At 55.8% G+C, this 18,712-nt stretch overlaps 1 protein-coding gene across 1 annotated transcript; it reads left to right on the forward strand.

Moving 5' to 3' along the window:
• The first annotated feature begins 881 nt into the window (after nt 1-881).
• On the forward strand, nt 882-18,161 carry TMBIM1 (transmembrane BAX inhibitor motif containing 1). Its single transcript, XM_066279624.1, has 12 exons — nt 882-1,010; nt 10,217-10,449; nt 11,907-11,989; nt 12,664-12,728; nt 12,900-12,953; nt 13,404-13,454; nt 14,392-14,431; nt 14,642-14,679; nt 14,859-14,946; nt 15,246-15,341; nt 16,306-16,359; nt 16,728-18,161. Exons 2-12 carry the CDS (start codon nt 10,257-10,259, stop codon nt 16,872-16,874), a joined length of 909 nt encoding a protein of 302 aa, XP_066135721.1. The 5' UTR covers nt 882-1,010; nt 10,217-10,256; the 3' UTR covers nt 16,875-18,161.
• The last annotated feature ends 551 nt before the right edge of the window (nt 18,162-18,712 follow it).

The raw sequence follows: 18,712 nt of genomic DNA on the forward strand, positions 1-18,712 counted from the left end.
AGACTAGGGGTAGTGTTGATCTGTAGCTATTAGCACGAGATAAGCACCTTAAATAAAGCTGTTTGGCTACCAGCAGCGGCAGCCTTGGTGTAATGAAAAAAGATAATGCACTTGGGAACTATGCAAACTCACCCAATGTTTCAAAACTCCTGTGAACTCATTTCCCCGGCTCTAAGGTGGGACTGATTGTGCTTTCTTCCATTTGCGGCTGTGAGGGTCGAGAGGCAGGTGCAAACCTTTCCGCCAGGGCTGTGCGCTAACAGTAGTAATTCAGGACTCTCTTAACAGCTGCTTTCCTGGTTGAAGCAACTTCTAACAGGAAATGTCTTACCGCCAGGGACACTGGTTCCAAATGCCACCTCTATGTAGGGAAGTTTGAAGTCTTTAAATTTAAAAGTGCTTTTGGCTTCAAAGCTTAGAATTGTCAAAGATGTTCATCACGAACTTACATCTAATAATGAAAAAATGGGGGGAAAATGTAATGTCCAGTAAGAAACCGATTTAATAAGTTAGCATAGCTAAGCGATAGAATACTTTTGAGGCATTAGCAGTGTACTTTTGAATACTATTTAATGACAAGAAAATGCTTGTGATAAAATACTGAGTGAAAAGAAAAGCAATAAAACGTATCTGACAATATGACCTCACTTGAGAAAAACAGGTAAAATACTTAGAGGCAAAGAAACACCAAAAGCAAGCGCTTCCCGCTGGGACTGAGGAAGCGGTAGAATGAAGTGCTTTTCCTCCTCTACTTCTGTTTTCGAAGTTTCCATCAATGATCAAGTATTGCCTGTAACTCGGACAATGCTAGCAAATTCCTCGCGGCCCCAGGGCGGGCGCGGGCGGGACCGGGGCGGACCCCAGCGCCCACTGGCGGCGCCCGAAGCCCCGCCCCACGAGGGCAGACGCGACGGGGCGGGGCGCGGAGCCCCAGCCCAGCCCAGGCCAGAGCGGGCGGTGCCGGACTTGCGACGCCTGGAGGCCGGGAACGCGCCGTCGGAATCCGCCAGGCAAGCCAGGGGGCAACGGCCGGCGGGAGTTGGGGACTGCGGGCCGGCGGGGACAGAGCCCGGCCTGGGGCGGTGCTGGGCCTGGGCCCCAAACTTTCTTGGGAGTGTGAGGCGGGCCGGGGGGAAGGGAGCCAGTGCCATAACGGGGATCTGTCGCTCTCCCTGCTGGAGTTTCGCTTTCCCTGTGCGCCCGGGGAAGGCGAGTGTCGCCTCTTTATCCTTGGGAACCGAGCGGCTGGTTGTGGGCCCCGGCGAGCGGGCCAGGGTCTGAGGGTGTCATGTGTCCCTCCTTCTGGCGCGTGTCTGTCGCAGGGCGTGTCCACAGTGCCAGCCCCAGAGTGGCCAGCTGTGCGTGGAATGAGGGCTCTCCCGGCCCTCAGCTGGTGGAAGCAGGCGGTGGCGCAGGCCCCCAGCCCGGCCCCGCTTGCTCCTGGTGCCAGCCTCGGTGTTTGGAGGTGAAGGAGTCTTCTAGTGAGTAGGGAGACTGGGCCGAACAGTGAGCAGCCTCCGGCCTTGGCCTGGGGGAGCGGCCACCTCTGTCACCATGGCTTTGCCTTACCTTGCCTGCTTCCTGCCACAACCCCCGGGTTGGGTTCAGAAGGCTACAGGGGTAGTACTGCCCTCCTCCTGGCCTCTGGGTCAGAGTAAAAAGTCAGCAGGGAAACCGGCAAGGGGTAAACAAGTGGAGCCTGGGGAAGGAGCCAGGGGACAGTGGGACGGCAAGTAGAGGAAGAATGCTGGGAGGCCTGACCCTCAGCGCCTGACAGTCTCGTCCTCTGCGGTGGGTCTCCATCTCTCAGCCCACTGTGGCCCCTAACCTGTAGCCTTCTAGCCGGGGAACCTGGACATGAGATAAGTGGGGGTAGGAGGCCTGGGAACCAGGGTCAGAGCCCCATGTCATGGAAGTTCCTTCAGGTGTCCAGTTCTCTGGGGCCCTGAAATATTCATCTCACTGGTGAGCTTTGGTTTCAGAGCTGGTCCTTTGGCCTGGCCAGTGGTGGCAGGGGAGCTCGGTGCCTCCTTGGTGCTGCTTTGTCAGGAACGAACGAGGCAGCCATGCTTCCTTCTCACCTGCCTGCTCTCCCCGTCTCTCCAGTTATGAGGACCCAGAGACCCAGTTTGTAACCTAGAAAAAAGTGGTGAGGCCACACAGTGTCAAGGGCCCTGATTTCCTCTGTCTTCTTAAGCCATGACTTCAGAGTCTCACTTGTAAAAAGGGGCACGTCAGAGAAGTAATGACGGGTTACACCTTAAGTGTGGGGACAACTCATGTCATGAGCTGAGGTAATAGGCACCTGAGCTTAGCTTCCTCCCATGGGAATGGGGGCCTTGGCCGGAAGCCATCCACCTCCGAGTTCTCCAGCCCCCAAACTTCTCACCCTGGGCCTTGCAGGGAGAGCAGAAGCCGCAGAGAAGGGACACACAGTGTGTGTCCTGAGCGGGCCACCCTGGGAGGGCCGGAGAGTGGAGGCGTATAGTCAGCTCTCTGGGAGGAAGCCTGTGCTAGCAGTCTGATGTGGGCTTTCTAGAGCATTCCACTGGGCATGCCTTGGAGAGGAGGACCTTGACAGAATCTTCCAACCCTAAGATTTTGGAATTCTAGGCCAAAACCTGGGTTTTGTTTTAAAGTAGAAATGATATCCAGAAGTCCATAGGTCACAGTGCTCTGTACCTAGAGGGTACGCAATGCAGTGGCCGGGGAGGAAGCTAGGAATGAATCCTTATTCTTGTGTGTAATGGTTTGTACTTTTTCCTGTTACATTAAGGTGATGTCAGTGAATGCCAGCCTCCTGATTCTCTGCTGGTTGGAGATGTCACCCGGCCCCTGGCAGTAAATCCACTGTGGAGATTATGGTGTCAGCTGGGTGGCCCTGGCCAGACAGCTCGGTTGCTTTGAGTGTCGGCCTGAGCGCAGGGGCTGCGGGTTTGATTCCCAGTCAGGGCACATGTGGGAACAGTTCCTGTCTCTCTCTCTCTTCTCTAAAAATCAATCAATAAAATTGCTTTTTATCATAGCAGCTGAGGGCAGAGGACAGGATGGGGGCAGGAGAGAAAGGACCCTTGCACCAGGGTCCAGGCATCGAGCTGACTCCCTGAGTGTGGGGGCACGCCTGTGCTACATGTGGCCGCTCTGAGGGGCTGTGAGGCCAGGGGTTAAGCTGTGAGGACTTAGTCAATAATATGGTAGTGCGTGTTTGAAAGTTGCTCAGCAACTCTTAAAAGTCCTTGTCACAAAAACATTTTGTACGTTTGTATAGTGATGGATAACTAATTGTGATCATTTTGCAGTGTACACAAATATTCAGTTGTTGTACACTTGACACTTCCATAATGTTATGTCAGTTATACCCCAATTAAAAAAAAAGACATGAGTTAGGACATGAATCATTCTCAAGGTTGGGTCTATCTGTAAAACAAAGGTCAGCATCCCGTAGGATATTATTAATTAGGTGTGCTGGGATAAAAATGTTTTGAGCTTAAGAAAATGTGAAGGACACAAAGTTGAGCAGGTTTGCTCGCTGCAGCACTTCGCAGCGGCCTAGTGCGCCACTGAGCCTTGTGAGCTTCCAAAGGGGACATGGATTGTTCTTCAGACTGACCTGTTTTCAGAGCTCTTCATCCCCATCCCCGATGCAGTGTTCCTTAAAGCAGTATGGGAAGTGCCTGACTTGATGCTAGCTCTCCACTCTTTGCTTCCGGCTAACTAGCCCCTCCTCCTCTTCCCCCTGTGGGCTGATTTGGAGAAAAGGGAGATCATTTGCCTGGATTCCGGGAAATGCCTGACTTGATTCTAGCTCTCCATTCTCCGCTTCTGGGTAACTAGCCCCTCCTCCTCTCCCACATGTAGGCTGATCTGGGGGAAAGGGAGATCATTTGCTTGGATTCCCACAACTAGTCAGTGGTAGAGTTAGAACTTAAACCCGGGGTGCTTGACTTTCTGCCTTGTTCTTTCTTTTCTAGTGCTACCCCGTTTCTTTGCATATTCTGGGATGAATGAGTTCCTGGGAGACGATGGCCATAGGGTCCACAGGGCAATACCCAGAACATGCCGCATGCCTCTGCCTCTGTAGACGGTTCTTCAGACCAGCTAACAGGAGTAGTGACCTCAGCCTAGATTCTTCAGGAAGTAGGTCATTCTGCCCTGAAGCCTCCTCTTCTGGTTTGTTAGGCTGTTCATTTAGAATCAGAGACTGTTAGAGTTGGACTTTGATCTCTTGGTTCAGTGTACTCGTTCATGGATCAGAAAACTGAGTCCAGAGATGTGAAGTGGCCTATCCCGACTCACACAGTGGAGGCAGGACCAGGGCCAGGACAAGAACTCGGTTTCCTGCCTCCTGATCCGGGTCTTAGGCTTGCTTTGACTTTCTACAAGTGGAAAGGGACTGTTATCAATCAACAGCAAAGATCTTTTTACCTCAGCCCGCCCTGCCTGGGTGTTGACCTCATCACACAGGTGACTGTGGGGGAGTCCTAGAGGCATCTCTGCTCCAGGCAGGTGTAAAATCCGACATCAGATCTGGGTTCAAACCCATATCTGCTGTTCACCTGCTATGGGACCTTAGCAATCTGTTTTCCTCTGGATTTCAGTTTTGCCATCTGTAGAGTGGGGAAAAGACTGTGCGTCTGAGAGGGCGGTTGTGAAGATCCTATATGCCTAAGTCCTGAGTACACAGTACTGCCTCCTTAGTGTGAGTGGCTCTTCCTTCCCTGCCTGCTACTGGCTTCCCCATTCCTTATCTGCACTCCCAGGCCATTCTGACCCCTGGCTGGCCTGGGCTCTGAGATTAGCCACACTGATGACACAGTTCTGCCCTCACAGAGGGTGACAGGGAGGTGTGGGTGCCTGGGTGCTCCCTGCTCTCCAGCACAGCCTCCCCTTCTTTGGAGACTGGAGCCACCATCTTAAGTCTCTGACTGGGGAGAGGCATCACCTTGGCTAGAGACGGGGGTGGGCGGCTGGGAAGGAAGTCATGGGTTGACAGTCTCATCTGTTTCTGAGCAGGAGAGCACAGAGAACTGGGGAAATGGTGGACTGTGCTAGCCCTGCCTGGGCAGCGTGTGTGCTGCCTACTGTTTCTCTGAGTTCTCAGACAGTGGGCAGGCCTGGGACTGAAGTTCTAAACCCATGACCCGGAAGGCTTGTCATGGGTTGGGGAGGGAACTTTCTTGGCTCTGGGGTTTCGGTGTCTGTCAAATGAGCATATGATTTCTAAAGTCCATTCCAGCTGTGACGTTCCAGGTTTTAGATCTGCTCAGCATCATCCTGTTAATCCCAGGGGCCAGGTGGACAGAAGGATAAGTTGATTCTGGGCCCCTTGGTCTGCATGCATCAGGCCTGGTGACTTGCCCAGACACTCCTGGGTGAATCTTTTTACTCCTCTGCCCTGGTGGTTATTTGCTGGTGTAGAAGGGTCAAGAGTTTTCTTTGGGGGGAGGGGAGAGAGCTGGGGGAGTTGGGACAGATAAAGGAAGAGTGAAATAAAGAGACTTATAAGAGACCTGGCCACAGTGGGCCCGGGCTGCCTTCCTGCGCCTGCTGGGTGGGGTTTCCTGAGATGTGCACTCTGAGCTATTCTTTCCATTCTGGCTCTGGGCATCCGTTCCTGGCAGGGAGGAGGGCACACTGCCTGGACCAGTCAGCTGCTCCTTTCCATCCCTCCCTCCAACACACACCCTCTTGCCGTAACCCCAGTAGCACAGGCCTCTGCAGATTCCAGAGCCTTAACCCTTCTGACGCCCTCAGGGGGGCCTGAGCCTGGGCCTCAGGTGGCTAGGAGCATGGTGGCCACAGAAGGAGATACTTCCTCAAGGCTGCACCTGAAGACCTTGACAGCCAACAAGTTTTGTGTTTGAGCGCACCCACTTCTGCTGTTGTGGTGGTTGGGACTGGGGGTCCTGAGGAGAAAGGAGAGGATCTGGCTCCTTCCTGATGAGGGGTTGGGAGCCGTAAAAGAGGGAGCAAGCTTAGGTCTGTAATGTGGCAAGGACAGGGCCGAATCTGAATGTCTCGGTAACAGGCATCCTGAAGAACCTTCTGGTGCTCCAGGCGGCCTGAGAGTGGAATACTGCGGCCCCGTCACTGGAGCGCATCCAGCAGAAGCTGAATGCTCACTGTGTTTTAGGAAAATCCCAGCTTCCACTGGGGAGCCGTAATGGCCCTTTACTGGCCCCGGAGACTGAGCCCCTCCACCAGCAGCCCAGATGACCTGGCTCCTGATTTCTAGTCTTCGGGCATGAATCATCCTTATTCTGCCTCCGGATCTTCCCCCTCCTCTCTCCTCTCCTTCCCTTTCAACCCTGCATTCTGCTCCAGCTCCCACCTGTAGTCATAGCTGTGAAAGTAAACACAGATCACTTCCGCCTTTCCCTACTGCGACGCCAGTGCCAGCCCCAGACCTCATCCCTAGCTGAGGCCGGACGAGGAGGTGGCCAGGCCTGTCATGTAGGTCAGGCACCCGCTAGGGAGCGGGCTCAGGAGCTGCCAGTGCTGGCAGCCCTCACCCTGAGGCTCCTGCCCGTCTGGCATTGCTCAGAGGTGAGTGTGGCTGATCTCAGCCACTCCCCTGATGGGCCTGGTCACCCCCTCTCCTGGGCCCAGGCCTCAGCACCGGAGCTCTGGGATGCAGGCCCAACCCCAGGCCCAGCTTTGTGAACAAGCTCCCTGCACCAGACATGGCTGTCTGGTTGGCAGTGAGGGGGAGGGCTTGCCGTAGCTGAGTGAGTTTCATTTCAGCTCTTACATGTAAGAATCTCTATCTCTGACAACCTGCTTTTCCTGCTGGCGGTGGCACAGGGAGCTGTGGGGATGATGGAAGGGACTGAATGGTTATGTAGCAAATCCACTTGCTACATAAGCTCTGCATTGCCATCAGAGGGTCGCAGGCTAGAAGCCAGCCCTGAGAAGTGATGAGCAGTCTGGGTAGACGGTGTTCAGATGAGGGGTCGGGGCAGGGTTGTAAGAGCATGGGCTCTGGCGTTGGTCTTGGAGCTCAAATCTCGACTTCCTCATACTCGAGCTAAGTAAACTTGGGCAAGTGACTTAACTCTTCTAAGCCTCCATTCCTTCATTTGTAAAGAGAGATAATAACATTATTTACCCTGCTGGGCTATTGTGAGGATTTAATGAAATAATAACTAAAAATAGTCAATATTTACTGTTTATCAGAGATCAGGCACCATTCTAAGTGTTCTGTGTGTCTTATTTAATTTTTACAACACTAATAAGAGTGTTAAACCCGCCTGACCAGGCAGTGGCGCAGTGGATAGAGCATCAGACTGGGATACGGAGGACCCAGGTTTGAGACCCCGAGGTCGCCAGCTTGAGCGCGGGCTCATCTGGCTTGAGCAAAGCTCACCAGCTTGGACCCAAGGTCGCTGGCTCGAGCAGGGGGTTGCTCGGTCTGCTGAAGGCCCGTGGTCAAGGCACATGTGAGAGAGCAATCAATGAACAGCTAAAGTGTCGCAACAAAAAAACCCTGATGATTGATGCTTCTCATCTCTCTCCATTCCTGTCTGTCTGTCCCTATCTGTCCCTCTCTCTGACTCTCTGTCTCTGTAAAAAAAAAAAAAAAAAAGAGTGTTAAACCCATTTTCCAGGTGGAGACACTGAGGCATAGTGAGGCGAAGTGGTCAGTGCCGGTCTTTGGTGAGCGTGGGCTGGTGGCTGAGGCCCCATAGAATTGCACTGTGACCTGTTGTGCTCCCAGCAGGCAGGTGTACTGGTAAATTCCTTTGAAACCAGAGTCAGAGGGAGGGGCGGGAGTCCAGAGGGAGTCCCCGTGAGTCAGCAGCCCGCTGTGCTGGGCTGGAACCCTGGAGTCCTGGTGGCCCATCTACGGTTGGCCTTGCTCTCCCTGATTCACCCCTTAGTCTGGGGAGGGACCTGTTTGTCCTGCTTGGCTTCGAGGAAGGCAGGAGGGAGGGGCAGCTGGCTGGCCAGGTAAAGGGCAGCTGCTGCATAGACTGGCTTCTCAGGGGAGCCCCAGGATTCCAGTCTGTTAGAGCTTGCAATGGGCTCAGAGATCATCCGCCCACTCCCGCTTATCTTGCAGAGGTGCACCCCGAGGAGGCAGGAGACCCGGGTACGGGACACTGGCTGTTAGCTCAGCTGCAGCTTCCGGCCACAGGGCCTTTCTTGCCTGTGCCTCTCGGGCTGTGCTCAGCCTGTTCACCCGTGTACCACCATCACGGTGGACATCAGATGGCTCTGGGGTGCTGAGATGATGGCAATAATGACAGATAACCAGACGCCAAAGATGACCTGCCTGTCCCCCTTCCTGCAGACGAACTACCGTTCTCTTGGTGGAATTAAAAATGGGGCTTTGGAGAGGGCAGGTAGAGGGGTACAGGAAGAAGGAGCCTCTTGCCTCATGGGAGGGGACCCCAATTTTTCTTTCTTCCTTTTTTAACAGTCTATTAAGGAGAGTCACATATAATTACTAATGAACTGCCCTTACATAAACCCAGAACATTTTCAAAACGGTTACCATCTAAGGTTTCTTAAACTCACGACACTCAGTTTTCAGCTCTCCCTGTTCTTGTTCATCTCCTCCTCAGGCCACGCTGCTCCCCTGTGCAGGGCCTCCACCACGGCCCCACTTTTGATACCCTGCTCCCTGTTTTGCTGTGTCGCACCCTCACTGTCAGGGACACTTTCTTATTTCTGACCTGACACATTCTTGCTGTGCTGGTCCATTTACTCTGGGAAGACGGAGAACAGCTTTGCTCAAAATAACCCATTTAGAGACTGGCCTGTTACTCAATCCTCCTCCCCGCCCCTCCCTGCCACTTTCCCTTCTCGATAATATCCCAGTTGTCAGGAGAGAGGAGATAGACCATCCTTGATCTGATCCCTGAACTGTGCGTGTGCCCTGAAAAGAGGAGCCGGTTCTTCTCTCCTTCCAGAGGCTGTCTGCTGACCGGTCCAAGGGGCTTCCTCCCTGTGGGAGCCTGATGGTCGGCCCCTTGGGAGACGCTCCAGGGGGAGGTGCCAGCCCTGTCACTGCCTCTAGACTCTCTTTGGGCTCATCCCTGTCGGGGGCCTTCCAGGGACCTCCTTTTAGCTCTTTCCAAGCTCCCCATCGCTGTCAGGCCCGGAAGACATAAGAGGCATAAAGAACACAGCATAATATAGAGGACACATACCCAGGACCCTGAGGCCTCGATTCCGGGGGTGCCACTCACTGGCTGCTCTGTGGTTCTGGGGAATCCCTTCACAGTGGGGCCCTGATCCCTCATCTGAGCTGAGCATCTGGGGCCTGTTCCTCAGCACTCCCCAGGCTGTGGGGCTCTCCTCCCGCCGAGAAGGGACTGACTGGACCTTGTGGCATGAATCCTGTGCTCTCTTCCCCGCTAGCCACTGCCCCTGGGGCGTGGAGACAGGTGGGAATCACAGGGACACCAGAGACCCTGGGGTTCAAACGTGTGTCTCCCCCCCAGGGGGCTTCCACTTCCTGGCCAGGTGTGCAGAGAGCAGTGGCCGTCGTGGCTGCCACACACCCATCTGACACGGCTGGGTGGTTATTTTAAGGAACCAGATAGTCCTGTCTCAGGCCTGTCCTTCTGTGCTGCCTGCCACCTCTGGTGGCCAGTTCCACGGCCCCACTCCCCCAGGCCTCAGGCACCCCCTGACTCAGCCTGCCACTGTCCATGGGCTGTCCGCCCTCCCACTCTGGGCCTGGTGGCTCCAGCACCAGGGCTGGCTTGTTGTCCTCTGCCCCCTCCCCCAGCCTCCCTCTGCCTTGGCTCCTCCCCAGCTCTGCCTCTCAGGCCTGAGCCCCTGCCAGCTGCCATGGGGGCTGGGCTGGCCCTTCAGTGGGTCCCAGCTGGCGCTGTGATTCACCAGGCTTTTCTGGGCCATCGGTTTCTCCCGGACGGTGATCACAGGGGAGTTCCCGGGCCCTGATCCTCATCGCCTATCCCACTGATGCCCAGTGACCTCTCTGGGCTCCTGCTCCCTGCCCTCCTCCCCCATCCCCACCCCAGCAGGATGCTGCTGAGTGAGGGGGGCTGTGGACAGAAAGCTGGTGTGAAGGCGAGGGGTAGGGGGCGCTGTGGCGGTGGGGAGACTGGCCTGTGGGCAGAGGATGACACCCATGACCGCGGGAAAGAATGCATGAGGGTCCCCTTCCACGAAGGCGGCCTGGACCGGGAGCTGAGTGAGCTAGGCTGGGCTCTCATAACTGCTTTCTCGTCTCTCATTTCAGGTCCCAGCAGCTGGGGTCTCCCCTCAGCCCTTGAGTGGCCATGTCTAACCCCAGCGCCCCCCCTCCATATGAGGACTGCAACCCCCTCTACCCGCCCCAGAGGGGCTATGGGCAGCCGTCTGTCCTGCCCGGTGGGTACCCTGCCTACCCTGCCTACCCACAGCCTGGCTATGGTCACCCTTCCGGCTACCCACAACCTATGCCCCCCATTCACCCGATGCCCATGAACTATGGTGAGTCCCTGCAGGTGGCTGGGGGTGGGTGTGGGGAGGAGTGCTCACAGCACACAAGGGGGCCTCCTTTCCTTCCTTCTCAGCTTCCTGTTAACCATTTGGTCGTCTCCCATCTTTGTTACCTCCTTACTTTTCCCCTCTGCACCGACCCTCCTGGAGCACCTGTTAGCCCCTTTATTTAGCAGGGAGACTGAGTCCTTAAGATACTCCAGAAGTGCCTGACCAGGCGGTGGTGCAGTGGATAGAGCGTTGGACTGGGATGTGGAAGGACCCAGGTTCGAGACCCCGAGGTCGCTAGCTTGAGCGCGGGCTCATCTGGTTTGAGCAAAAGCTCACCAGCTTGGACCCAGGGTCGCTGGCTCCTGCAAGGGGTTACTCAGTCTGCTGAAGGCCCGCGGTCAAGGCACATATGAGAAAGCAATCAATGAGCAACTAAGGAGTCGCAACGTGCAACGAAAAACTAATGATTGATGCTTCTCATCTTTCCGTTCCTGTCTGTCTGTCCCTCTCTCTGACTCTCTCGGTCTCTATTAAAAAAAGAAAAAAAGAAGATACTCCAGAAGTGACATGTCCCATGAGAAAGAAAGTGGCAGGGTGAAGTACTTGATTATTCAGAGCTGGTACCCTCAGACCCATTCGTAACCAGGCAGTTGCCCCCCACCCAGATTCCTCTCTCCCTTTGAAACCTGAAGCACTTTCTTTTTTTTTTTAATTCGGTGCTGACAGTCGTCATCCTTTAAGGTAACATCTGATTTTTGTAAACGTGCAGAAGTCATCCGGCTGTTAACTGCTGTTTGGTCAGGCACAGGGAAGAGTGGACGGCGGGAGGCCTGAGCAGCCCCCGCGGGCTGCTGGAAGGAGTTCCCCAGGAGGCATGCGAGGCATGCCAGGAATGCCGGGACCCTGCAGCGCCGCGGGAGCCTGGAGCACAGCCGGGCTCATGGGGCCGTGCTCAGCGCGGGTGCAAGTCCCCGTGCCTCAGTCCCGTTTCCAGTCCTGCCTTGTCCTGTGAACGTGTACCCCTGACATGGCTGTTTCCTCTGAGCCCTGCTGTGGGCCAGATGTAGACCATGGTCTTCGCACTCGTCCCCGCCCTCCACACACGTGTGCTGTGTCTCCACCTTCCTTTTCCTCCTCTCCCTGAGTCTCCTGCTCTGAGCCCAGAGACTACGTGCTCACACACAGAGCACCCAGGTGTGGGCTGGGCACCCTCCCCCAGGAGCCCTCAGGGAATGCACGCTGAGGGAAGGGCTCTAAGGAAGCCCTCTGTGACGGGCACACGGCCCCATATGGGGCCCAGGCCAGCTCTGGGCCACTCTGCTGGCCTGGGCAAGGAGTTCAATTCTAACACTTGTTCTTTGGCTAGAGATTTCAAGAGGCTCTGCTTGACAGAATGTCATGAAGGCTTTGGGATTGAGGCCACATGTTCCTAGTTGTCATATGTAATCTGTCCCCAGGCCCAGGGGAGAGAGCGGTGAGTGACAACTTCGAGACTGGAGATTGGGAGGACAGGAAAGTCCGACACACCTTCATTCGGAAGGTGAGACCTGGGCTGGGAGGCAGGTGTACCTGGGCCTGGGCTGTGGGAATGGGGGTGCAGGGAAGCACTTAGCCCTGGGGACTCGTTCCCACGGAGATAGCTGCTTCCTGCCAGGTCCTCTGTAGCCCTGCATCCTTCGGACCCTTGTTCCCCAACCTTTTGCTCCTCTTTCCGTGACCTTGTTTTGGGGCACAGGGCAGATTCAGTCTGGGAGAGTGTCAGCGGGCTCTCCAAAGTGTTCTGCCCTCCCCAAACTTTTCTCCTGTTCCCCTATAAGCAACTCAAAGCCCACCCCTCCCTTCCCCATCTCACACCTGCACAGCATCTTGCTCAGAGTAGGTCGATACCTGACAGATAGCAGCCTGAAGTGCTGCACATGCGAAGGCCACAGCTGCTCGTGCAGTGTGGAGGGGAAGCAAGCAGTACACTGAGCAAATAGCTCTCCCCAAGGAGCTGGGGGCCAGCTCTGAGGTGTGTGTAGTACCCGAGCCAGCCTGTCCACCTGGCTGCCGCGGGGAGGGCTCTTGAAGGGAAGCAAAGAATGGATCCTCCCAAGTTAAGGAGGCCCTTCCACCACTAAGAGACAGGGATGAGAGTCTGGGTCCCTTGGGCTGCGGACTGGCTGCTTCCTGCGGGAGGCGGGCGGATGGGACAGTGACCCATCTGTGTTCCAGGTTTACAGCATCATCTCCGTCCAGCTGCTCATCACGGTGGCCATCATTGCCATCTTCACCTTTGTGTGAGTCTCTAGGCCTCTCCACCCCTCTCTAACGAGATCTGGCGTCTCAGGGCACTGGCCAGGAGCTGGGGTGGGGTGGGCCTGCTACTCAGATGGACTGGAAGAAGAGGTGGATGTGGGTGACTGGAGGAAATGGCAGTGACTCCGCTCTTATCCTCTCCTGCTCCACAGGAAGCCTGTTGGTGACTTTGTGAGGAGAAACTCGGCTGTCTACTACGCATCCTAGTGAGTCCGCGCTCCTCGGCTTGGGGCGAGGGAGGAGGAATGACAATGATCTGACTTCTCCGAGCAGGGCTCCAATACCTAAATACTTGTTCAGAGGGCCCTCCACGCTGCCCCGTGTTGGGGAGTGTGGGTGTATGGTGCCCAGTGGGGAGCCCACAGCACAGGACTGGGGTGGGGAACTGGTGGCAACACTCACACAGCACAACGGTCCCGTCCCATGTTCTGTTAGCCTGTCTGCCACGTCCTGCACCCGCTTCCAGGCTAAACCCCTGCTACAGAGGTTCAGGGCCCTTGGCTGGGCAACCTCCTCCTGTAGGGACTTCCCCACGGACTTCCAAGCAGCTCTGTGGGCCTCCAACCTGCCGGCCTGGCGAATGCTGCCAGGCTGGGCCAGGAAGGCCCGAGGAGCGGGTCCGGCCTGTGGACGACTTCCCGTCTCTTTCTCCCCAGTGGTGTCTTCCTGGCTACCTACCTGACCCTCATCTGCTGCCAGGGACCCAGGTGAGTCCCAGACACTTAGGGAGAAGGCACGGCAGGGGGCAGGAGTGGAGCCAAATATTTTGAGTAGAAAGGGGACTCCTTATAGCAGCCAAATGGAGAGTTAGAAGCAGTAATGAGGATGATAGCTACTTACAGGAGTGTACAAAGTGCCATCTGGCACCTTCCCTCTCTTCTTCCTCTTAGGGCATTACCTTTGCCCTCTGTCTCCTAAGCTCTAAGGGCCCAGCCCTTCTGCCCCCGTCACTACGCAGCCCAGCCCTTCTGCCCCCGTCACTACAGAGCCCAGCCCTTCTGCCCCTGTCACTACAGAGCCCAGCCCTTCTGCCCCCGTCACTACGCAGCCCGGCCCTTCTTCTGCCCCCGTCACTACGCAGCCCGGCCCTTCTTCTGCCCCCCTCACTACACAGCCCGGCCCTTCTTCTGCCCCCGTCACTACGCAGCCCGGCCCTTCTTCTGCCCCCGTCACTACGCAGCCCGGCCCTTCTGCCCCCGTCACTACGCAGCCCAGCCAGCTCATTTTTGCTACCACTGTAACTTTTTAAGTAAACTTTCTCTTAAAATTTGAAAAACAAATACCTTGTCTCTGTGAATCTATTAAGCTATGTAGCCCTTACTCTTACAGCTACTCTGCAGGATATGTAACATTCTAACCATTTAACAAATAGGAAGAACCAAAGGCTCAGAAAGGCTGAGTAACTTTGTCACACACAAAGTGTAAGAGCTGCAAACCATCCAGGTCCTTGTGGCTACACAGCCCAGGTCTGTCCTACTGCCCTGTTGTCCCTGCACAGAACACCTGAGCAGGTACCAGGGCCCAGCCAGCCTCCCCTCCCCCAATCAAAGCCTAAATCTCTAGGCACCGAGCCTCGAGTCCTTCTGCTAAGGACTCGCTCATACCTGGCCGGCCGTCACTTAATTCTAGTTTCTCTCCCCTCAGACGCCGTTTCCCATGGAACCTCATCCTGCTGACCCTGTTTGTAAGTGAGGAGGGTGGCGGGGGTATGGCGGGGGGGTGAGGGTCAGGCCCAGGGAAGGCAGGGGGTGCCACCGTGGGAGATGGGTTTTCTCCGCCACCTCATCCTGACTGTTGCTGGGGTCTCCTCAGCCACATTTAGCCCCCGCTCTGACACTCCTCCGTGGCCATGCCTTTTTTTAGTGTTTCACTCTTGTCTCTCTCCTTCGCTCAGACTCTTGCCCTGGGACTCATGACCGGCACCATTTCCAGGTACATTCATGGACAAACCACTGTGCCCCTGGGAAGTGTGTGTTACGGGGGTGTGGGGCGTCCCTGGGCTGGCAGCCGTTTGCAGGGGGACTCTGGGCAGGGTTCTTCCGGAAGTGATGGTTCTGAAGTCAGCCATATGTGGCTAATGCCTCTGGCCTCTCCCAACTCCTTCCCTTCAGTATGTATCAAACAAACGCCGTCATCATCGCAATGATCATCACGGCCGTGGTGTCCATTTCAGTCACCATCTTCTGCTTCCAGACCAAGGTGAGGGCACAGAGGGCCCTGCCCTTAACAGAGCTGGCCCTTAAGGCTGGGCATTTGGGCAGGCCTGGGAAGGCCCAGACCCCTACACTGGGGGTTTCCCTTAGAGGCCCTAATCCCCTTCCCTTCATAGCTGCCACACCTCCGAAACTGCTTCCTCTGTCTGCCCTCACAATGCCACTGTCACTCCCATGTCCCAGGCGGCGGCACTGGGACTCCCGGGTGGGGGAGGCAGGGCCAGTTCCGTTGGGCTGCCAGCGTGACACTTGTCCGATAGGAGCCTCCTTCTTTCTTTCTGGCAGGTGGACTTCACCTCGTGCACAGGCCTCTTCTGTGTCCTGGGAATTGTGATGATGGTGACTGGGATCGTCACGGCCATTGTGCTGTCCTTTAACTACGTGAGTGCCTTGGGAGAGCTGGGGTCAGGCAGCGAGCTCAGTGCCCAGAGGAGACTTTCTGGATAATGAGTGGCAGGCCTCACAGGCCTCTCAACTGGCTGGCAGAGGGACCAGTGCTGAAGCCGCTTCCTGTGGGTCAGGGTGTAGTTCCTCTAGCCCCAGAGGGCCCCGCGAGCCGTAGCACCTGCGGCCTTGGCCAGCACCACGGAATTCCTACGGGGAGCACTGGGTGAGAACTAGCTGACAGCTGAGACCAGGGTCTAGGGGGCAGCCTGGGAGAGGAAGCTAGGGGACCAAAGAGATGGGCTGGGGCGGAAGGAACCTTAGGGGTCACTGTATCCAACCCCTCTTTTATTCCTGACAGCTGGGGGTGAGCGTGAGGCCCCTGGGTCGAGGGGAGTGTCACGGCAGAGGGGAGAACAGTGCGACAAGGGGAAGCCTATGGCCAGGAGGGCTGGCCCGCCCTTCTGTGGACAGGCACCTGGAAGGCTGTTGAGCAGGGCTGCCCTGGGGGTGCCCTGTGATTCTGACGTTCATCAAGGTGGGCGGGGACTTCCCTCCAGCCCTTAGTCTCCTGACTAAGGGCTGACTAAGTCATAATCCTTCGGAAAGGTGATGGGCTCTTCAACCCGTGTGTGCCCGAGTCCGCCCTTGCCATGGCTGTAATTCAGCTACCTTCTTTTTTCCAGAAATATAACGCACACCTTTGTACCTTAGCTCACTTTGGAGACTGGTGTTTATATATATGGCCATTGGAGGACAGGCCGTGCTGTCTCTGCCACATATGTTTGTTACCATTCTGAATTCCTTCCAGGGTCTGTAAGGCAGAGGCAGTCCTTTCATGTAGGAAGCTTCCTGGACTTACCTACTTGGACGCAGCTTCCCAGGGAAGCTGGTCCTGACAGCCCACCTGAGTCCCTGCTTTGCTGAGATTTCTAACACCACCCCTGTTCCCTTTCCCCAGATCTACTGGCTCCACATGGTTTATGCTGCTCTGGGGGCCATTTGCTTCACCTTGGTGAGTAAGGCCCTGCCCCTCTGGGGAGGGAGCCGAGGGGAGGGCGGGGACTGAGCCCATGGGGCACGAAGTCGAGAGGCTTGGGAGGCAGGGAGTGTGGCCACAGTTACCCTTCCGCCTCCCCACTGCCTTCTGTTCGCACCGCCTGCTGCAGAACACCCAGCAGCCGCAAGCAGAGACAGCTCCTCTCCCTTTCTAGGCCGTGAACTGCTCGAGGGCAGAGGCCGTGTGTTGTGCCCTTCATTAATGTCTCCCCGAAGCACACTGCATGGCAAGGGGGCTCCGGGGACATGTCTACTGACCAGAGACGAGTTCTGGCACGGTAACCTTGGGGCCTCACTCGTACCCACCCCTTTCCTTTCCTGCAGTTCCTGGCTTATGACACGCAGCTGGTCCTAGGGAACCGGAAGCACACTATCAGCCCAGAGGAATACATCACTGGAGCCCTGCAGATCTACACGGACATCATCTACATCTTCACCTTTGTGCTGCAGCTGGTGGGGAGTCGTGATTAAAGAGCACCCCCGTCCGCTCCACCCTGCGTTCTCCATCCCTGGAGGGCTGGGCCCTGTGACTGGGGTCTGCGCCACAGACTCCTTTACTGCCCTTCAAATAATATGTCCAGATTCCTTTCTGTCCTGGGGCGGGCGACCTCTCTGGCTGGGGAGGTAGGGGTACCACTGGTGGGGCTGGAGGAGCTGGGGACTGATGCTTGCCCTTGATGGACTTGGCAGGGTCTAGGCTGAAGATGTGCCTTCTCCCTCTACCGTGTACATGGCACCAGATTCTTCTTAACTGTTGGGGTTGGAGGAGGGAGGGAGGGAAGAGCCTATTCTGTAACTAAAGGGAATATGGAGGTAGAAGTGTCTTCAAGGTGACGAGGCTTCCCTCGCACGTTTGCCACAGGCTTCCGGGCTAGAGAGCTGGGGCTGTTTCCTCCCACAACCCTCGACAGAGCCAAAGGCCTTGTCCCTGGTCTTCTGGGCTCTTAGGACTCTGTCTGTACTGCTTTGGCAAGCCTTGGCACGTCCCAGCTCAGGGAAGTCTGTGCCTGTGGGTCCCCTGCTTGGACTCCTCTTCTGATGGCGTGTATATATTGTGTATGTGTGTTGGGGTGGGGGAGGGAGAGGACAGCGAGCAAAGTCAGGCACAGGTGCCGGCACAGAGCAGCGTCTGTCCTGGGCTTCCTCATGGCTGTGGTGGCGGCAGAGGGGGCAGGCCCACCGGCAGCCAGCTGGCCGCCGTTTTCTAAAGCTTCCTGGGGCCTCTCTGGTGCTTCTGAGACCTCTGGTCAGAGGGATCTCCTGCTCTCTGTGCTCAGGCTGCTACAGGCATAAAGTGAGGGGCAAAGGTCAGAAGACGGGGCGGTTTGTGGGATCCTAAGTGTGGCCAGGAAGTAACCAGAATGAAGAGACTGGGTTGCGTGTAGAGAAAATGCCACCCAGTGTGAGATACGGAGGCCTACTGTGGCCCTCACGGAAGCCTGTGTGTTCCTTCCTTGTGCTAACCTGGGGGGTGAGGGTGGGGGCTGAGAGGAAGGAGGCTTCCCTTCCGTTCTTTACTCTCACTGGGGGATTTCAGACTCGGACCCCCTCTCTCCAGCCAGCTACTGCTTTCTGTGTGACACCAAGTGCCTCGAGCTGGAGTGGTGTAGGGGAACAGGGTCACTGGGGTGGGCTGGAAACCACATCAACCCAAGGACATAATTAGGGCTTGTCTATTAAGTTCTTGGTCCTAAGTATATCACATAAAACGACATAACTAGAAATGTAATAATAAAGTTGTACATTTAGAAGCTAAAACCCCCCTTTGGCTCTGGTTTCTTTCACTTTCGGTTTGGCTCTGCCCAAAGCATCGACTTCCTGCCTCTGCATTCTGCTTGCTGTCTCTACCTTTTCTAAGATAACCAAATTCCCTTTGCCCAGCACTTCCTGGGGATGCATGCAAAAGACTGGTGGAAGCTCGACCTGGATTACTGGGTCTGGCACGGACCACTCAGAACGTGACCTTTCTTGCATCGCGGGCCCTTTACAGAAGCTTCTGAGAGCTAAGAGCGCTCTTCCCCACAAAGCTCTACGTGCACACACAATCAGGCAGTGGGGTGGGGGAAGTGGACTGCAGGTTCAGGTTTAGGATCCCTGCCTTAGAAGTCACTAGCCTAAAACCTCTTAAAACAAGGAAACTGAGGCCCAGAGAGGTTGAGTCATTTGGACTCACCCACAAGGAGTAATGCTTTTACCCCATTCACAACCTCAATGCCATCTTTGATTTTATTTTTAAAATTTGTTCAAAGCTGAGGGAGACCCCACCCTTCTGGCCAACAACTCCGAGGGCTTGGTCCCCATGGCCTGAG

This window comes from Saccopteryx bilineata, chromosome 5 (assembly GCF_036850765.1).
Source record: "Saccopteryx bilineata isolate mSacBil1 chromosome 5, mSacBil1_pri_phased_curated, whole genome shotgun sequence".
NCBI lineage: Eukaryota > Metazoa > Chordata > Mammalia > Chiroptera > Emballonuridae > Saccopteryx > Saccopteryx bilineata.

Bases quoted from the DNA above. Each gene is read 5' to 3' on its own strand.
- TMBIM1 (XM_066279624.1), top strand. From the start codon at position 10,257: ATGTCTAACCCCAGCGCCCCCCCTCCATATGAGGACTGCAACCCCCTC. The intron at 11,990-12,663 runs GTGAGACCTGGG...TCTGTGTTCCAG, and splicing joins GACACACCTTCATTCGGAAG to GTTTACAGCATCATCTCCGT. The intron at 14,947-15,245 runs GTGAGGGCACAG...TCTTTCTGGCAG, and splicing joins TCTTCTGCTTCCAGACCAAG to GTGGACTTCACCTCGTGCAC.